General features: G+C 38.1%; 1 protein-coding gene across 1 annotated transcript; it reads left to right on the top strand.

Moving 5' to 3' along the window:
* The first annotated feature begins 5170 nt into the window (after positions 1 to 5170).
* LOC120423644 (centrosome-associated protein 350-like) lies at positions 5171 to 19405 on the top strand. Its single transcript, XM_039587517.2, has 7 exons — positions 5171 to 5489; positions 5555 to 5931; positions 6068 to 7054; positions 7490 to 7504; positions 11671 to 13206; positions 16457 to 16683; positions 16747 to 19405. Exons 1-7 carry the CDS (start codon positions 5387 to 5389, stop codon positions 19265 to 19267), a joined length of 5766 nt encoding a protein of 1921 aa, XP_039443451.1. The 5' UTR covers positions 5171 to 5386; the 3' UTR covers positions 19268 to 19405.
* The last annotated feature ends 1533 nt before the right edge of the window (positions 19406 to 20938 follow it).

The following is a 20938-nucleotide window of genomic DNA, read 5'->3' as shown; positions in this document are numbered from 1 at the left end:
GTTCTCCTACATATTGCATGCAATTTTTGGGTTGAAAGCAAGAGTGACGAACCACCCTAATTCTCCATACAAACTTTGGAGAATAACCATTCGACCCAGACAAACTATTTTTTTTAAATTCAAAATGCACGTGATTCTGTTGACCCCAAACTTTATGCTTCCCCTCGAGTTGAGCCTGCGCAGTCATTTTTGTTATTTTTTGTAGGTCAGTGCAATTTTTGTACATATGGAGATAATGCTGTACCTCAAAGCGGTTATATCTTAGCAAAACGTGGTCAAATACGACCTTGTAAGAAAACAGGAAGCTTATTGAAATAATTTCACTGAAAATAAATTTAAGCTATTTCTATGACATTTTTCAATTTTAAAACTTAAAAGTCAAATTTGAGGGTGATCCATTTTTTTCGCTCAGTTTCCTAAGGATTTCTCAATCCTTTTTTTCTGTTGCCCTTACAGGCCTGGTGGGTAATATAGACCAAAAATGATCAAAAACCTGCCTATAATTTCATATAACCCTATATTCCGGACTTAGTAAAAAACTTTTTTTTAGCATAACTTTTGAAGTACTAAACTTAATAATCTAGTTCATTTTTTTGGAGAAAAACCAAGAAAAACCAAAATTGTGAATTCGCAATTCGCAATTTTCAGTGTAAGAACGGGCCTTGACCGATCTTATGCACTAGGTTCCCGACGAACACGCACTGCCCTTACACCTACATCTCACCCTTGCTCTGAGTCAGTACGAGCAGCACGCTAGAACACGCTTTGAGTGTTCGTGCCAGGCATGCACACCTTCTTTTCCGGTTACGCATTTTAACTCGGCCGGGGGTGGTACATTACGTAGGGTTTGATGTAAGTATAAGCGCCTAACCATTTAAAGTGTGCCTATCAACTTTCATTAAAGCAAAAACTGTTTTATTTTTAGTTTGAATTCAAAAACTTATTGTTATTTACTGTGTATTGTTTTCTCCTGAAATCTTCCCTATTGTTGAGTCTGTTTATCTGTTGCTATTTCTTTTGTCGCGGTGTTTTGTTACAATTTTTGGTCCTAAGCATGTTATAAAAGTTTACCAAAAATACAATAGTAATATTTGTGTTAATCCTTTAACCATTCCATAAATTGAGTAAGGGCTCAAACCTCACTTGTTTGAAAAAAAGGGTGAAGATTGAAAACAATAGACAGTAAAAGAGAATTTATTTTATAAAAATCAAGTATCAATAGTAAGAGAATGATGAGCGTATTTTGAAGAATAAAAATGAGAAGCTAGATGTATTAGATGTAAAATTAGACAATAGTTTATTAATAGAGATACAAAACAAGCTTACATTATAGTAATGATAATTTATAGGACAGATAAAGAATTATTCAAATAAATAAATTCGCAATAAAATCAAAAAAAGATTAGGCGAATGATAAAAAGACTTGATATTACTAGTACATTAAGGAAAAGTATATTTTTAAGGAAAAAAAAAACAAAACAAAGTTTGTTACAGCAGTATCAATTGATAGAAAAGAGTGGAAAAGCTTTGAGAGATAAGAGAATCAAAAGTTAGTAAAATTAAAATCAAATGTTGGATATTAAATAGAAGAATCAGTGAAGAATTGGGAATCAGAAGAGCAAAATAAAAATAGGAGATAGGTGGTAGCTGAGAATGAAGAGAAGAGAAACCCCGTTGTGCGATGTTTCAGGTACATCCACAGCAGTTGACTCAACATACTGCGAATCAAAACAATACCGTCTACAATCACAAATTACTTCCCTTTCCCACATTGTCGCGCCCCTTTCTTTAGCCGTCTCGACTCTGACCCGCGGTGGTCAAAGGTTTACGATCCGTTTCCACAGGCCACCAGCTAGGTCATCATGAAAACCAAGCCAACGTGGAGGTAAGAAAATAGGACACTCGCAAGGAACCAGAGCTATACTGTTCTGATCAAGATAATTCGGATGATCTAACAGAACTACGGATGTAGTTAGTTACGCTCCTTCCAGGATGTTCCTTACGTGGACGTCAACCGAAGAGCACGCAACAAGGTCAGTGCCATTGCATGCTCTTAGGTATCAATCCTTGGCCTGCAAGAAAAACCAAAATTGTGAAGTCAAGAAAATTATAAATCCAAAACAAAAATATTTATTAAAAACCTGCAAAAAAATTAAATTCGAAAATTAATAATTCAAAATTACATTGATCTGAAAAAAAGATTTGAAAAATTCAGTGGAAATAGACGTACAATAAGCTGAAAACTGGTAAGAGTCGAGGGACATAAATTAACAACAAGCAAGGTTTCCTATCTCTTTCTAGCAAAAGTTTTTCGTTAGGCGACTTCTAGCTGGTTTTTTAGACTGGCCGCCCGATATGTCAGACAACATAATCTTTGGAATTTTGTCAGCACTTCAAACGGCCTGATTCGAAAATAAAAAAAAATGGAATTTCAAAACATAGAAATTCAAAATAAAGTAAAAAATTTCAAAATTAAAAAATGCAAAAATACTAAAAGTAAAATATTTGAAAATTTGAATTAAAAAACTAAATACTCAAAAAAAATTTTTTTTTAAATTCGGGTATTTATAATTCAAAATCTTTTGATTTGAAAAAAAAACAATCAAATCGTGAGTTTGTTTATTTATCTGAAAATTTGGTTCTCTTTTCTAAAATATGACACTAAAAATGCCCCAAAGTTATCTCAAAAAAAAAATCAAACCATCCACATTAACAACCCCCGGGTCTTTTGTGGTCTCTATTGCAAGTTTCTGCTCGAACCTAGGAGTCCGAAGGCTTGAATGGGGGGAGTACCCAAACCTCTTTCTACTCCAAGGAACCTTCTACCCCAGTGTTTGAACTGACGACCTTTGGATTGCGAGTCCAACCGCCGCCAGCGATTCCACCGGAGTAGGCTTGGTTTGGTGTGTTGTTTGTACTTATGGCATGGAGACGACTCCTACACCTGGAATGACTTAACGGCCTAACAACCAAGGCCGGGACCGACATTTTACTTCCTCATCCGATGGAAGGTTGCAGCAGATGGGAATCGAACCCAGAATCATCCGCTTACAAAGCGGACAGCGTAACCATTCGGCCACGCACTGCCACAAAGTTATCTCATTTTCTGTAAATTAAGATGGTGGCAAAAATGGCAGCAAATATGATTTTAAGCATTGAGGAATTCAAAAATTAAAGCTTCTTTTTATTAATATTTTTTGCCTCCTGTAAATTTAAAAAAAGTTTTGAATAAAATTTAGAATATTCTGATACCTACTTTTGAAAAGAAGAAATATAAAGAAGCAAAAATGCCAAAATCGGGAAGGGCAGAAAAATTCAAACCAAATTTAAAAAAAAGAAAGCAACGACTATCACAAAACGCACAGGCAAGGAGAAGGGCAGGTATTGAATCTCAGGTATTGAATACGCAAGCAAAGTGCATGATTCTGAAATAGTAGTTTATGCAACAAGTTGCAAAAATAAGATTTTTTCAGCACGAGTTGTACATTTATCCACTGTTATTGAATAGTAACATTTTTCAATATTTTTTGTTTTGAACGTTTAATTTACAATTCACACATGGATGCTTGACATAAAATTCCATTCAGAAAGCGTTTTTTCAGAATTGCAAAAAATGTTGTTAGCAACTTGTTGCAAAACTTGATTTTTTCAGCATATGTCGTATTTATACAACTCGGTAAACCTCGATGGCTAAATGTACGACTCGTGCTGTAAAGATCTTCTTTTGCAGTTTATTGCTTGGTTTATTGCATAAACTTCTATTTCGAATCATGTTTTGAATAAATGAAAATTAATATGCATTGATGACATTTATTTACCTCTTATTTACCTCTTCGGTCGGACGGGGAAGTAAATGTTGGCCCCGGTCTAACCTAGAGGTTAGGTCGATAGCTCAGTCCAGGTGTAGGAGTCGTCTCCCTGGGCCCTGCCTCGGTGGAGTCGCTGGTAGGCAGTTGGACTAACAATACAAAGGTCGTCAGTTCGTATCCCGGGGTGGATGGAAGCTTAAGTGTAAAAAGAGGTTTGCAATTGCCTAAACAATCAAGTCTTCGGACACCTAGTTTCGAGTAGGAATCTCGCATTCGAGAACGCCAAGGCAATGCTGTAGAGCGAATAATTTAGATTTTTTTGAGAAGGTTTTAAACGAGATTTATAATGGGGAGAGAGTGATATAATCTATTAACAGTCTGGACCCGATGAATGATTTTTCTGTTACAATCTTAAATTGGAATTCCATATAAACTGTAACGGGAATTGCAGACACCGGGTCCAGCCTGTGAGTCTAACTAATTTTATTTTTCTATTATTAATTTTTAATGATTTTGTCTCAAAATAGCACACGAGCAACGATCTATCCGAGACACACACCACAATCTGCTACCCAGCAAACGGTTACCAAAACGAGTTTTTTAAACCGCTGAACAACGTTGCCAGATTATTATATGGGAAATCTGTATTTACTTAAAAATAAATCTGTATTTTATCTGTATCATGTCAAATTCAAAGCCATAGAAGATTTTTTAAGACTTTTCACAACAAATTTAAGCTTTTTAATCATATTAAAGCATAATTCAATTACTAAATTATTGAAATTTTCAAATTAAATCATTTTTAAAAAATCTGTATATACCCGTCTGTCCCGCCCGTGTGGATCAATCGGACCGCGCACTGGACTCACAATCCAGAGGTCGCCGGTTCGAATCCCGCGGCGGGCGCTCTAAAATTCTTTGTGTAAATATGGGTATTCGGCGCCGTCGCTCCGTGCCATACTTTCATACACTTAGGAGCCCAGGGCGGCGAAGTCCTTGTAGATAAAAGGAAGACACTAGTGGTTGGTACTAGCAATGGTGGCCGACAGCTATAAAGTCAACTTCGTTTCGTATATACAGATTTTTGTGATTTTTGGGATCAAAAAATCTGTATAATACAGATTTATCTGTATATCTGGCATGGCTGCCGCTGAACGCACCCCACTACACAAAACTTGTTTTTGCCGTCTCCGCTTTGCGCCTCCCTTTCGCATTCTTCACTGACGGTTGTTGCTGGAAACGGCCACCCCAAACAGAACGAAAGTGAAGCAAGAAAGGAAGAAAAACGCGTTCGTGGCCGGTTTCGCGAGGAAATTGTTCAGAATTTTCGAAAATTTGTACCCAATTTGAGTGAGTTTTGGTGCGAAAAGTGTAACATTCGGTAGATTGTGGGTTGTGTTACGAAATAATGGTGAAGGTTTGACGAGTTTCGCCTTTTCTCTGCCGTAAAGTGGTGTTCAAAAAGTGAAGGAATTTTTGATTGCGGAAATCAAGGTTGTCCTTCAACACTCTTTTACGCGAAGAAGATGGCCCATTGAAGAAGCAATTACCTGCAATCTCAGGTATTGAATTGCGAGATGACTGACTCGGAAAGTCACTCGCTGTCGGAGAAGGGTAGCCGTAATTCGGCTACCTTTTCGATACACTCGCTGGAGGATGTGCCCGTGCGGAAGAGTGCCGGTAAATTCCCCTTAAAAAGCCGTACCTATTGCAAGCTTCTCGCAATTCACACTCCTTTGTTTTAGTTCAAATAATCCGCGAACGCAGCACAGACATGTTTCACCACCCGCCCGGATCTCCCCGCAAGCAGCGGGCCACGATGCAAATCACCAAGCTGGTCCTGAAGGATCCACCCACGAGTCCGTCCCGGCGGAAGATTACCCCCGTGGTCATCAAATCGATCCAGACGTACACGAGTTCGGCGCTGACCAACTGTGGTCAGGAGAATCGGAAGATGTCTGGGGGCGAGTCCCGGCCGGAGGAGGAGTTCAAGATAATTCCGCTGCTGAACGCGGGCCAGCTGATGGAACAGTTTGAGGCGCAGAAAAACGAGCGGAACGCGGCGAGCAGCGACTTTCAGAGCTATCTGGTTGAGAGCTTCAACAAGGAGAATGAGGAGAGGGTATGGATTTTATTTATTATGAAAAAAGCAACTAGAGATTCAACAAGACTTTAAGTGAAAAATACATTCATCTATTTATTTTTTATTTTTGGGTATTTATTTGAGTGATTTATTTTGAAATTCTTCTATCTTTCAGGCCGCCATTCAAATATCCAAGATATCCACGCCCAGCGACGAAAGCGCCGCCAACTTGGTCTCCGCACCGCAAGCAAATCAAGGCAAATCTGACAGCAGTTCATCCGCCACAAAAACTGTCACCTCCTCGGCAACCTCCAGCAGCCACGCGGCAACCGCACCCTCCGGAACCGGCAAATCTTCCTCCACAACCACCACCTCATCCGCTTCCTCAGCGCTACCTCCACCGCCTCCACCCGTCACTGAAAAGATGCCTTCAAAACCGCCGTCCGTCCGACGAACTTCACGACCCCGAACCCAACCGGAACCGGCGGTTCCGGAAGCTCGCAAAGAAAAGTCCTACGACCCACAGCGAGCCCGCGAGTTCATCAAGGAACAACAGGCGAAGCGAAAGCAGGAAAAACGAACTTCCGGTCCGCCGGCCTGTGAAAAGGAGCTGATCCGGAAGCGGTTGGACGATTTGCGGAAGAACACGCAAGTGTTGGTAAACAAAAACGTCCAAAAAGCGCGCAAACGCTCCCTCTCGGCCACACCCGCCGCGGCGAGCGGTTCAAGTCAAAAGTCCGGAACACCACTGCGAGCGCTGGACAGTGGTGGCCGCGGAATACCCGCCCAGAGGCCGCTCCGAAAAAGTGTGTCCACTTCTTCGCTGAAAGCCGTCGGTTTGCCGCCGGCGGCCAGCTCGGTGAAATCGTCGTCGGCGGCCTCATCGAGGCGACGGTCATCGCTGCTGAAGGCGGATCTGTCGGAAAAGATGGGCATCATGCGGAAGCCGGAAGAGGTGCCGCTCGGGGACGTGCTGGTCAGTCCGTTGCGGATGGTGACGCCGCCGAGTCCGCCCAAGTTTGAGCAGCGAGTTGACGAGCTGGGGAAGAGGTTGATGGAGACGCAGGAAGAGGGGGAACGGAGCAGATCGTTTTTGGAGCTGGAGAAGGAGCTGAAACTGGAGGTGCCGGAAGTAACGTTGGTACCGGATTCGATAATAAAGGTAAGACTTGTTTGGAAATTTTTATTTGACAATTTATTATTTTTTGAATTGATTGCATTATTTTTATTCACATCAATTATGAGCCATTTTTCCTTGTATGCGAGTTGTTTGGCAAAAAGTGCTAGTTTATTAATTTGTTTGTCGTAGTATAATAGCTCCTTTACTTTTATCTATATATATATAAAATTTCGACGGTTTTGTTCAAACGCGAATCAGTTCAATACGGAGCGTCGGATCGAGGTACTCTTTGTTGCGTTGGGTTCGTATAAGCCCAAGGAAGGTTTATACGCTAACTAATTGACACTTTGGCCACTCTGGAACCGATTCCAGAGCATCGGCAAATTGTATGGAGAAAGTTACGTAAAATCAAATTTTGATCACAGGAGGCTGAATAGGCAAAATAGTTAAAAACGTCATCAAACGAAAAAAAGGCAGAACGAAGTTTGTCAGGTAAGGCTTGTTTATTAAAATTAATTTTTATTCCACTTTTCAACACATTTTTTAACTTTTCATCGATGCCCGTGTATTCTCTTTCACTATCTAGATAGGAATACCAACAAGCTTAGTAAGGCATCGATATGTTGTTTTTACTCAAATTCAACATATTTGTAGCAAATCTAGATTCTGGATCTGGAATATTTGCGTTACGCGTTAACAAAAAAATTAAAATAACCAAAAATTATGAAATTTCAAGAAATCTAAAACTCTCAAATTCAGAAGTTTTAAAATTCTGGAATTATTTTCAAATTCCTAAATTCTTAAATTCTTAAATTCTTAAATTCTTAAATTATTAAATTCTTAAATTCTTAAATTCTTAAATTCTTAAATTCTTAAATTCTTAAATTCTTAAATTCTTAAATTCTTAAATTCTTAAATTCTTAAATTCTTAAATTCTTAAATTCTTAAATTCTTAAATTCTTAAATTCTTAAATTCTTAAATTCTTAAATTCTTAAATTCTTAAACTCTTAAACTCTTAAGTTCTTAAATTATCAAGTTATTAAATTCTTAAATTCAAAGATTATTAAATTAATTAATTTTTTTAAATTCCTAATTTCTGCCAAAAAGGTTAGAAACAAATTCCTTGATTTTTGAACTTTTAATTTCAGAATTTTTTGATTATTCAATATTTGAATTTTTAATGGTCTGAAACTCCAAATTTTTAATTTAAATTTTCTTAAATTTTTTTATTTCTAAATTTTATTTTTTTTTTTAAATCTTTGAATTTTTAAACATTAGGATTTCTGAATATTTTAAAAGTATTTTTTTTAATTTTAGATTTTAAATTGTAATTTTTTTTTAATTTTAGAATTTTGAAATTTTTTAGAAAAAAATAATATCTGGATTCCTTACAAAAAAAAAATCCGAGAAACCAAAAATTGTGAAATTTCAAAAAACCTGACACTCGAAAATTCTGAAGTTTTAATATTCTGGAATTAAATTTTTAAATTGACAAATTATTCAACTCTTAAATAATTAAATTTTCTTAAATTCTAAGATTTTTTTTGTCAATTCATAATTACTGCCAAATAGGTTTGAAAAAAATCTCTTGATTTTGGAACTTTTAATTTTAGAACTTTTGATTAGGTTTTTTTAATTGTAGCATAATTCAATATTTGTATTTTTGGTGTTCTGAACTTTCCAAATTTTGAATTTTCGTCTTTATTTTTTTTCTAAATTTTTAAATTTTTGAGCTTCAGATTTTTTGAGTATTTCAAAGATAAACGTTTTGAAGTTTGGATTTTTAAAATTTTTGATTTTAAAGTGTAGAATTTTTAAAAGTTTTGAGTTTTGAAATTTTTTAATCCTGGATTTTTAAACTTTAGACTTTAGGATTTTATTTTTATTTTTCAAGTTTTGAATTTATTTTAATAATCTTTTTCTGTTTTTTCAATTTTAATTTCTAAATTCTGATGCTGATAAATTATTTTGATGTTTCTCAATTTTAACTAAATTTCTGTTTAACTTTTTTTAAGTTTTTGACTTTGTTTTGTCAGACAATTTAATGATAATTGTTAGGCTTTTCCCTCTAGTTGGTTTCAGTCAAGCAATAAACAAAATAAATCCTTTTAATATTAAGATTCTACGTTTTGAGATTCTGCATTATAAAGCAATCAGAATTTTTCAATATTATTGATACGTTTGTAATTTTCAGTCGCTTTTCCAAATTATTAGATTTTTAAATCAAATATATTTCAAACAAAAATTTCCTTAAATTTTCGAAATTTAGGTTTTTTTAATAAAAAAAAAATCAAAATATCTAAATAAATTAAATTCTTAAAATTAACATTACCTAAATTTGGATAAGGCTAGTATGTACAAATAATATTTTTAAAAGTTATTTCCTTCTTTTTATTGGTAAGCAAATCTCCATACTATCACTCAATCCCCCGCTTGGTCCAGACCAAAATCCAGCATAAAGCTGTCAGACCAAAACTGTCAGACCAAAGGGGGTTTGGATGCCAATCCCCCTGTCAGACCAAAGAGTAAAAGGTAAACAAACTCAAGACAGTGATATTGGTGCACACAAATCAGACAAGACAATTTTGCAACAAAAATATTTTTTCAACAAAAAATCTGTGTTCGAGCTTAGAAAAATAGTCTGTCGCATATAAAATGATTCAATAAATCGACTTCTTGTCGGAAGCACATCAAATAAATTGATTTATAGCTTTTTTTGTTTACTTTAAGTTTGAACCGAATTTTCGGTATTCACCTGAACTGCCGCTCTAATCGTGTCCGTCCCATATGTAAAAAGTGAGTGCTGAGATAACGCTGTGAGAAGCCCAAAAAAAGTTTCACCATTTTTCTCATTCTAAACCAACATTTTCTATATAATTTTTTATACAGTTATTTCGATATCAGTCTAAAAAACACCACTATCATAAATTTGATTTAAAAAATTAACAATTTGATGGTAAATTTGTGAAATTTTCAACAAGAGACCGACTTGACTTTATTTGTCCATAAATAAAGGCAGGTCAGTCATGGTATCAAGGTAGGCTTGAACATTTACACCAGAGATTCATCCTGATTCAACTGTCATTTCCAGGTTTGTTTTGGAAGTTTTCCAAGTAATTAATGGTCACCAAATGATACAAATTTGTTTATTTCAGATTTTTATAGGATTCCAAGATACAAAAATATGACCAGCAACGACACCAGAAATTTAAGAAATACAGAGGCAAATGCCATATTGATGCAAATCTCAACTGCTTAACCGTAGGAATTAATTTAAAAAAAATCCGCTTTTCGGAGGTGGAATCTTTTCCAGAACCAGGATCAAGCCTATTAATTCAAAACAATATATGTAGAACTAATTGTATGGTGTAGACATTAGCCATAACGGTATGCATTTTATTTTTTCTATTCGTGGTTTTCCCTTAAAGAAGAAAAAAAGCAAAAAAGGTTTGGATTATTTCGTTTTCAATATTCAAATATTTCTTCAGAAATGAACAAATAATGATATTTTTATGCTTTACGTATTCATAAAGACATACTCTGTAAAATTTAAACAATTCTGCATCCACTCAAACGATTTGTGAGACATTTCTATATGAGGAACTGACTTGCCTTTATTTTGCATATGGGACAGCACGAAAGTCATATTTATTTTGGAATTTTTAGAACAAACATTACTTGTTCATTCAATAGGCTAAAATAACATGTAAAAACAAGACTTTTGTGAAGTTTATCTCATTTTTGACAAAAATACATATGGGACGGACTAGATTGGAGCGGCAGTGAAGCACGGGTATGAATCTCCAAGCAATTTCAATATGGCGACTTGTATCAGCAGAAAGTATACATTTTTGCTAGTTCTCACTGTTCTGTGTTCTGCGTGCACGTCTGCAAACATCGACCACACACATACCTACTAACATAAAGCGCCACCAAGAGGCAAAAGGTGATTACGAATATTTTTGGCACTTTCGTAAAAAAATATGCGGTTTTGCAAAAACAAATAACAAAACCAACTTTTAAGTGTAGTTCGACTGTCAAACTTGTAATTCGTTGCTGATTTGTTCGAAAATTTGTTAAAAATAATAAGTTTTTTTCAACATACCTTTTTGACGGACATTTCTGTTGTCACCTTCTGGTTCCTTGGATTGGCCATAGATAATTTCACAGTGTAATAAACAGGGCAGCTACCACCACGTGGCGCCACTGTTTCGAATGAGAAAATTATACAGGTTTTTCAGACGAGTTTCAATCCCGTGCCTGAAGGTTCTTGAAATAAGTTATGCGGGATTGTGAATCTTCTTCTTACATCATCCCCTTGCTCTCACTGGGTACCACAAGAACGACCGCATGCACTTACACATTTACTAACTCTTATACTTCGTAGAGATATCTAAGCCCGAGCTCACGTACACTAGCACACCATTTGTTTTGCTGGACGGTACAAAATTTAACCTCAATCTTTTTCGTGTACGTACACGCAATACATGCGCACGTAGATATTTAACTCTTTTGCATAATTTTAGTATTGGCCACCAGATTGAGCTAGTTGCCATTTACTTTACCATTTTTCTAGTAATTGACGGATTTTGATTTTTTTTTTCAGAAAACTGCTCCGATCCCAAATGAACCTGTCGACCGGAAAGAAGATCGAAAGGAACCGCAGCCACAGCAGCCCTCTAAACCGATTCCATCCTGGCTTAAGCACACTCTAATCCAGCCCGATCCATATCCGTTCATTGTGGCCGTCCGAAAGAAGTTGGAGGCCGCGTGTAACCGTCCCGACGAACTGCCCGTCACCGGAAAGTCCAGAGCTAGCAAGTCCAGCAAACGCTGCGACGAATATCTCAAAACGTTGAAGTCTGTGCCGTACATCAGGAAGTCGTCCAAGGCCGGTGGTCGCGACGAAACCCCGCCCAACATTTCCTCAATCTCGCATCAATCGTCCGTCCCCAACACTACCTCCGACATCAGTTCGATCCGGTCGGATTTCGTACTGTCACTGCCGCCGCTCAGCAGCACCAAAATCGACACCAACGCCACCTCGAACAGTGTTCAGCAACCGCAAGTAGTTAGTCCTCTCTCGGTCGAGCGCATCTCGAACCTCAAAATCACCGCCACCGATAGCTCGCTGGAAAAGGTCAACTTTACCCGCGGAGACGACATGCCCAACGCGGACCTGATTCCGGACCGGGTTTCGTTCAGCGCCCGTCACGTGGTCGACCTGGACCAAACTCAGCTCAGCGTGAACACTTCGGAGAAGCAGCGAAACTTCCTCCACAACTCGTCACAAGCGGAAAATACCACGCACGAGTACCAGCGAATGCTGGAGGCGTTCAACCGCAGTCTGTCCCAGGTCATCGAGGTCAACCAGCAGCTGTACTCGACGCTGAGTGTGAAAATCCGCGACGAAATGACGCAAACGACGCCGGTCCCGGCGGCGTCAGCGGTGTCCACCACCGCCAACGGTTCCTCCTCCAACTACACCGACGACTTTGAGCGATCGGGCGCCGCCACCGCCGTCCAGAAGAGTGACTCCACGTCAAGCGCCGACTCAACGCCCCAGAAGAGCTCGTTCACGACGACGACCGCTCCGACGACCAGCAGCAGCAGTTCCGGCGACAGTCCGGACAGCAAAACCAACTCTAGCGAGTCGGAGCAGCTGCTGCTGGATTCGCGCTCGTTTGCGAGCCTCTCGGACAGCCACAACACGAATCCGCCCATGCCGGAGGAGTATCTGCCGTCGTTTGAGGAGAGTCTCCGCAGGCAGGAGGTGGTGGCTGCGGTAGCGGACAAGAGTGACGAACCGGCGTCGGCGACGACGGAAAAGGGCGTTTACAGCAGTAGCAGCATCGCGACGCAGATTAGCGATGAAGTGAGGGAGGAGGTGCGGGCGGTGAACAGTGTGGAGTCGATCAGCATGAAGTTTTCGGTGGGCAGTGACGTCGCGAACGAAGAGGTTTCGCCGAAGGTGGAGATGTTGAAGAAGCCTGCCACGAGTTCAAGTTCCAGTTCGGAGATGGAGGCGCTGAACGCGAGAGTGGCGGATAGTGAGCGGGAGGAGGATCATCGGATGAACGATACCACGATGGGAAGTGATATTCTGGCCATGTTCAATAGGACGGATTTGGAGATTTCCGTCATGTCGACGACGGTGTCGGAGGCGAACCTGAGCTACTCGTCGATTGGATTGGTGAGTGCTTTTGTTTATATTTGGGGAATATTTGAAAACATAAATCTTTTAGTCGTAAATTTTTGGAAACGCGCTAAAAGTTAGGCAGAGATTATTTTTGAGAAAATTGTAGAATTATCTGAATTTGCAGAATAATTTCTATAATTATTGTCCGAATTGACATTTGTATCGGCCATTTTCCATTCAAGTGGTTATAAATTCTTAAATTATAAAATAAAACAATAAACTCATGTAAAATTAAAGAAAATTTTATTGCTGAAATTTTAATTATAAAATTGAAAAAAAGTTCAAAAATCTTCAATTTCTTATATTTTGAACTTCTGAACATCCAGAATTCCAAAATTTCAAGCTTCAAAATTTCAAAAAATCCAAAAATTTAAAACCTTAATTTAAAAAATCCTTGGCCTAAGAATTTATAATTTCTAGAAAAGCATAACTATTTATTTATAAAATTCTTAAATATTCAATATTCTGTAGTTTCTGAACTTAAAAATTCAAAACGTTTTTTTTATTACTGGATTTAAAATATGTTAAACTTGATTATGATGCGAATTTTTTTCATTCGAAGTTTTTTTTAAACTTTTGAATATTCCAAACACGGGATTATCGAGGCTGTACTGTTGTACTAAAATCATAAAATATTAAAATTACTGCCAAATCCTGTGGCCGAATCTCTTTTTTTGTTTATTCTGAAAATCCAAAATCCAAATTTTAATAATTAAAAAATACTAGAATCCTAAAATTTTCCAAAAAAAATCCTTCATTCTCAAAAAAACTCAAATTCTTAAAGTCTCAAATTCCTGAATTTTTGAAATTTTAGAATTCCTGAATTTTAAAATTCTTCAAGTTTATAATTCCTAAACCCTTAAATTTTGAAATTCCTAAATTCTTATCTCGAGTGTTTTTTAAAAGGTCCAATAAACCAAATTTCCAGTTTTTGCTTTTTGGGTGTTTTTGAAACCGCCTTGAGTCAGGGGTAATAAAAAACACCCAAAAAGCAAAAACTGGAAATTTGGTTTATTGGACCTTTAAAAAAAAAAACTAAATTCTTAAAATCTTATATTTTTAATTCTTTAATTCTTGAATTCTTAAATTCTTATATTTTTAATTCTTTAATTCTTAAATTCTTAAATTCTTAAATTCTTAAATTCTTATATTCTTATATTCTTAAATTCTTATATTCTTAAATTCTTAAATTCTTAAATTTTTAAATTCTTAAATTCTTCAATTCTTAAATTCTTAAATTCTTATATTCTTATATTCTTAAATTCTTATATTCTTAAATTCTTAAATTCTTAAATTTTTAAATTCTTAAATTCTTCAATTCTTAAATTCTTAAATTCTTAAATTCTTAAATTCTTAAATTCTTAAATTCTTAAATTTTTAAATTCTTAAATTCTTAAATTTTTAAATTCTTAAATTCTTAAATTCTTAAATTCTTAAATTCTTAAATTCTTAAATTCTTAAATTCTTAAATTCTTAAATTCTTAAATTCTTAAATTCTTAAATTCTTAAATTCTTAAATTCTTAAATTCTTAAATTCTTAAATTCTTAAATTCTTAAATTCTTAAATTCTTAAATTCTTAAATTCTTAAATTCTTAAATTCTTAAATTCTTAAATTCTTAAATTCTTAAATTCTTAAATTCTTAAATTCTTAAATTCTTAAATTCTTAAATTCTTAAATTCTTAAATTCTTAAATTCTTAAATTCTTAAATTCTTAAATTCTTAAATTCTTAAATTCTTAAATTCTTAAATTCTTAAATTCTTAAATTCTTAAATTCTTAAATTCTTAAATTCTTAAATTCTTAAATTCTTAAATTCTTAAATTCTTAAATTCTTAAATTCTTAAATTCTTAAATTCTTAAATTCTTAAATTCTTAAATTCTTAAATTCTTAAATTCTTAAATTCTTAAATTCTTAAATTCTTAAATTCTTAAATTCTTAAATTCTTAAATTCTTAAATTCTTAAATTCATAAATTCATAAATTCTTAAATTCTTAAATTCTTAAATTCTTAAATTCATAAATTCTTAAATTCTTAAATTCTTAAATTCTTAAATTCTTAAATTCTTAAATTCTTAAATTCTTAAATTCATAAATTCTTAAATTCTTAAATTCTTAAATTCTTAAATTCTTAATTTCCTAATTTTTTCCTGTTTTTTAAACTATAAAAAATTTAACATTCTTAAAATTATTTAAAAATATAAACTTCTTAAAATTACTAAAAAAAATTAACAATCATAAAATTATTTAAAAAAAATCAATATTCTCATATCAAAAACAATCAGAGTTCTTAAATTTTTAAAATTCTTGAATTTCTAAATTCTTTTATTTCAAATTTTGAATACCAGATCTCAGATTTTTTTTGCTAAAATGCTAAATTTCTCAATTCTATGATTTTTAATGCTATGTTCTGAAATACTTATCCCAAAACTCTAAATTTCTACAATTTATTTTCTTTTTTTTTTATTTTAAAATTTCTTATTTTTTAATTCTTTCAATTTATGCTTCCAAATTCTAAAATAATACCATAATAAAATCCTTAAAAAGTTATATCCTGAATTTCGAAAACTATGAAATTCCCTTACAAAAAAAAACAATCCATACTTATTTTTTCTAGTATCTTTTTGGGAAAAAAATGTTCAATGTTACCGTTGTACAAGTTTTTTTTCGAAACATTGGCAAAGTCACATGGAACAACCCACTGAGAATTTTGGCTCGAGGCTCGAGCCAAAATTCTCAGTGGGAAGTGAGATCACTGGCACTACAGTGTTGATATTCTCGCGCTCTCGCGAGAAATAATCTTTTCTCTTTCGAGTTCTCGCCGCGAGTCCCGAGCTGCCGGGAGAAACTTGCCGATTGCGCGTGCTCTCGTCCCCTCGCGAACGGGCTAGCTCACGAGCCAGAATTGCCCGCCAGCGAGAAGTAGAAATGGAAAAAATAAATTCCCAGCGATTGAAGTTACACCATCGCCTAGTTCGCATGATAAACAAATTGGGACCAACGGCTAGCACGAGCACGAGAGCGAGAGTGCGAACGAAAATGCGAGCGCGAGAGAGGAGAGAAAAACACTACAAGAAGTTCTTTCCCTCGCTCCCTCACGAGCAATGCTTTCCTTCTTCTCGCTCGAATTCCAACACTGAATTTTTTGAACTTTTTTTTAAGTTAGTCATAAATATAATTGAGAATTAACACAAAACAAACAATATGTTAACAACATATAACATCACACTTTTTATCCACTTTCAGTACGACCAGCTGATCCAGAACGAAAAATCTAAAACGGATCAGCTCGCGAGCCGCGCTCGCCTCAAGGAGAAGGCTCTACTCGACCGAACCAAGGGCCAGCTGGCTTGGCTCGAGCTGCAAAAGCAGCGGTACCGCGAGCGTGGAATGCTGGAACAAATTTCGACCACCAAGAAAAAGCAGCGTGCAATTTTGGTACGACTGGAGCGCGAGCGAGCTGAGTTGAACAGGTGAGATTTAGGGTTTTTGATTTTTCTGGAGATTGTTTTGATTTAGTTTTGGTTGATTGGCAGGTTTAAGAAAGCCGCATCGGAAGTTCCGTTGAGAAGCGTTGGATCTCGCTCTCCGCATAGGTCAATCGAGAAGCTGAACTCGTTCTCATCGGCAAGCAACTCGATATCGCTGCGGAAGTCTGCGGCCGGATCGGGTAGAAGCGAAATTGGCTCACCTCAGCTGCAGCGAAAGTTGACGGCGACCACAACCATGACGACGATGCTGGCCGCCGTCCGAGGCGTCGAGTTGGAACCCAGCGGAAGTTTGGAGAACATCCTCCAACGCCGCGAGCAGGAACTGCAGAAGCGACGCGAGCACGTGCAAGCCCTGCTCGAGTGGCACCGCAAGCTGGACCAAGAGGAGCAGCAGATCCGGGAGATTGAGCAGAACCTGCTGCGGTACAATCGGGACAAGGTTGAGGTAGGGTCGAAGGGCAATGACACGAGCGTGGCCGCCCTCGGCAGGATTCGCAGCATCGAGGCGAGCCTGCAAACGCTGCAGCAGATTCCCGATGATCGGAGTGAGCAGCAGCAGCAGCAACGGAGAGATTCGACGGACGAAGAAGTGCAAGCGAGTGGTGGGAAGCTGAATCGATTGTGGTATCGGTTGACCGGGGTCAAGGAGGCCCGGTACGACACGGCACGGAGTTACACGCTGACCAAGGCAAGCCTGGAGCGGTTGTACGAGGAGGCGAAGGCGAAGGTGCTGGAGGGATTCCGGGGTGGGACGACGCTGCTGGATCAGTCGCTGAGCGGAATCAACAGCACGCAGGGAAGTGTGGGGAACGTGAGTGTGATTGAGCGGAAGGAAGAGGGTGAGGTTGAGGTCGTGAGCAGCGATGCGAATTCGTTGAAGACGACGTCGGAGGTGCTGGTGGCGGAGAAAGAACTGGAGAGTTCTCAGCAGGAAGCTTCCAGTAGAAATGGGGAAGTGATTGAGGAAGAAGTGGAGGAGGAACTACCGGACGTGGACGAGATCATCTCCAGGGTTAGTGACATCACGGACAACATGAAAGACTTGCTGTCGTCGACGACCAAGCTGGACGATATGCTGCAGAGCCAGCAGGACAAGCCGGCGTCCGAGTCGGTAGAGTTTCACACGACGATCGATGAAGGGGAGGAGGAGCGGGACTCGACGGGTCAAAACAACTACTCGACTTCGTTCGATGCTTCGACGATTGAAGAGCTTCCGCGGCAAGGGATTGAGCTTGCCGTCCCAACTAACGACAGTCAGCTGATGATTGAGGACACTTCCCTTCCAGCAGGAATTCTGGACGACTCCATTGCGGAATCGATTCCCGAAGCGTCGGACAAAATTACACCCGCCTCGGAAGCGTCGCTGGAGGAAGCTAGCTCGATGGCATCGTCCGCGACTACGCCGACCACCGCGGAGGAAACCGAAACGGAGTACAATGAAGTGGCTTCCCCGGCACCTCCGGTAGTTGCGTCTGAGTTGGAGAAGCGTCTCGTTCAGCTGAACGACAAGCTCGGCGAGCTAAGCGACAGCTTTGAGCGCGTTCCCCTAATGCGGTCTCCGGATCGACAAATCGCTTCCGACAGCAGTGAACCGTCCAGCAGTTCAACCGTCGAAGAAGACTTGCTTGGGAACACCCTAAATCAGAAGCCTGAATCACCGCCGGAAGCCCCGAAAATCGAGATCAAAATCCGCACCAAAACCGTCAACGACACCTTCCCGAACCTAGCAGCTCCTCCCCCAGCCAGCCCTCCATCTAGCCCAACGTCCGCCCCTCCCGTCTTCTCCCCCACAGCCACCTCCACCAACCGCATGCCGGACATCATAAACGAAGCCGAAGTCCTGCGCCGTCAAGAGCTACAAATCGAGCAAGAAATCAAGCAGCTCGAACAGCAAGTGGTCTTCCTGCGTGAAATCCCCAACAAACCACCCCCGCCCTACATCCCTCCCGCCAACGGCAGTCCCCTCGCGCTCATCTTCCCCACCGAACAGCGCATCGACGAACTCATCGAGGACCGCACCCGACACCTCTTCCACTCCTCGGACGACACCCCGGCCCTCTCCTCCGACCACGTGACCAACATCTACGAAAAGCTCGTCCTGGACATGTGCGGCGAACTGTTCACCGATCTGCGCGCCCCCACCCCGGACGTCTCGTTCCGCACCGTCCGCCACGACAAGCGTCCGCTCGCCTTCTTCAACCCGCCAAACGCCCTCAACTGCCTCCAGCACCACATGAAGCGCAAAGTCAAAAAAATCCTCAACGAGGAAACCCTGGCCCAGCAGCAGCAGCAGAACCTGCACCACTGTCCGATGCCCTACCTCGGAATGGCCGCCCCAGGAATCGGTGGGGCCAAGCGGAAGCGCGACCAGGTGGACGAAATTCTCGCCCAGGAAATGTGTGACGAAGAGCCGCGCTGGACCAACTTTGACCGCGAGGAGATTGAGGTGAAGGAACGCATCGTGGAGGAGCTCACCAAGATGCTGGTGGCGGACGCGCTGCAGGACATGGAAGGGGCGTGGCGGGAGCGGGAACAGTCGTCGACGGCGTCGATGGAAGAGGCATAATTTTTACATTGTTAATTTTGTAAAGAAAGAGTATTATTGTCGCACGCGGATTGCGTGGTGGCGTTTTGAACACGTTTAATTTTGCTCAATTTTAAGACATGTTTGTAGTCGTTTAAGTACATGTACTAGTGTTTAGAATACCTTCAAGAGATCTGATTTGAATGTGACTTACTAGCTGGTAGGACGTTTTTTAGGACCATCCCGAAGCAGGGATGCATGCATTTTTTACACTTATCAATAAAGCGTAGCTCAAATAACATTAATTAAAATTTGATTTTTTGTTAATAAATAAGTTGAAAGAAATTCCATAACAAAACCGATAATAAAACAAATTTTCAAATCAAACATTTTCAAACATTTCAAAAGATGATATGTTCAAATCTTAACATAATGTCAAAATTATCGAGGTTCGATAACGATAACGATAGTTCTATCGTTATCGTTATTACGATAATTCTATCAGCGATAATCTTATCGCCGATAATGGATTTAAAATCGGTTGATTCAACCATATCATTCTAAATTTTCAATGCTTTCACTAAGAATATATTTTTCGAAAATCTAGTATGATTGTTTCACAGTAAAATACTGCCGTTCTACGCATAATTGTCCCATGTTCAAAAAAGTACAACTGAGAAAAACGCGATTGAAATTTTTCGATCGATTTCTGTGTTTCTACGCATAATTGTCCCGTGGGTTCTTATTCGTCCTATGTGTCCCCAATCGCCCCAGTTAGTAGTTTATCACTCTTACTTATGATCCTCTTGCTATACAGTATGTAAACAAGACTCAATGCTTAGTATAACTAATGATTATGTGAAAGAAAATACCTGGTGGGACAATTATGCGTAGAAGTGTAACGATGGGACAAACAGACTTGGTGTTGTTTTCAATGAGTTTCCGAACAAAGTACTAGATTTTATGTGTTTTTCGAAAAGTTAACTCAAACTAAACCTAAAAATGACAAAAAGTCAGAATCGACCAAAAATGACATGGGACAATTATGCGTAGAACGGCAGAATAGGTACTCAAAATTGTTCACAAAATACTGTATTTTCTTCGAAAGTACTCAAATTTACAAAATTTTGTATGCTTTTTCACTTGATCAGATTTTTTATTTTTTATTTTATTTTTTTTTTTTTTGTTAAAAACTAAAATCTTCATAAAATATCATATTTTTAAAAATTGCAATACAGGTATCAAACAAAATGAAATTTGGTTTGCTTTTTCACATTAAGAGAGTTTTTGGAAAATACTAAAATTTTCACAAATAACCGTATTTTTTCGAAAGTACTCCATTTTTTATAATTTGCAATATGGATATCAAACGAAGCGAAATCTTGCTTGGTTTTTCAATTAATTAGAGTTTCTTTTGAAAATACTAAAATTTTCACAAAATACTGTATTTTTTCGAAAATACTAAAATTTTCCAAATATGCAATATGGGTATCAAACGATGCAAAATTAAGTTTGCTTTTTCACATTAGTAGTTTTTTTTTAATAAAATTTTTCCCAAATTACCGTATTTTTCGAAAACACTCAAATTTTCAAAATATGCAATATGGGTAACAAACGACGCAAATTTTGTATGATATGAAGCATACACAAAAGGAACAAAAAGGAATATTTCATATACTACAAGCCTTACCCGAAAAACTTCGTTCTGCCTTT

The sequence above is a fragment of the Culex pipiens genome, chromosome 2 (genome assembly GCF_016801865.2).
Source record: "Culex pipiens pallens isolate TS chromosome 2, TS_CPP_V2, whole genome shotgun sequence".
Classification (NCBI taxonomy): Eukaryota; Metazoa; Arthropoda; class Insecta; order Diptera; family Culicidae; genus Culex; species Culex pipiens.
Note: the sequence above shows the minus strand (reverse complement) of the source record. Positions and strands in the feature narration are given on the sequence as shown.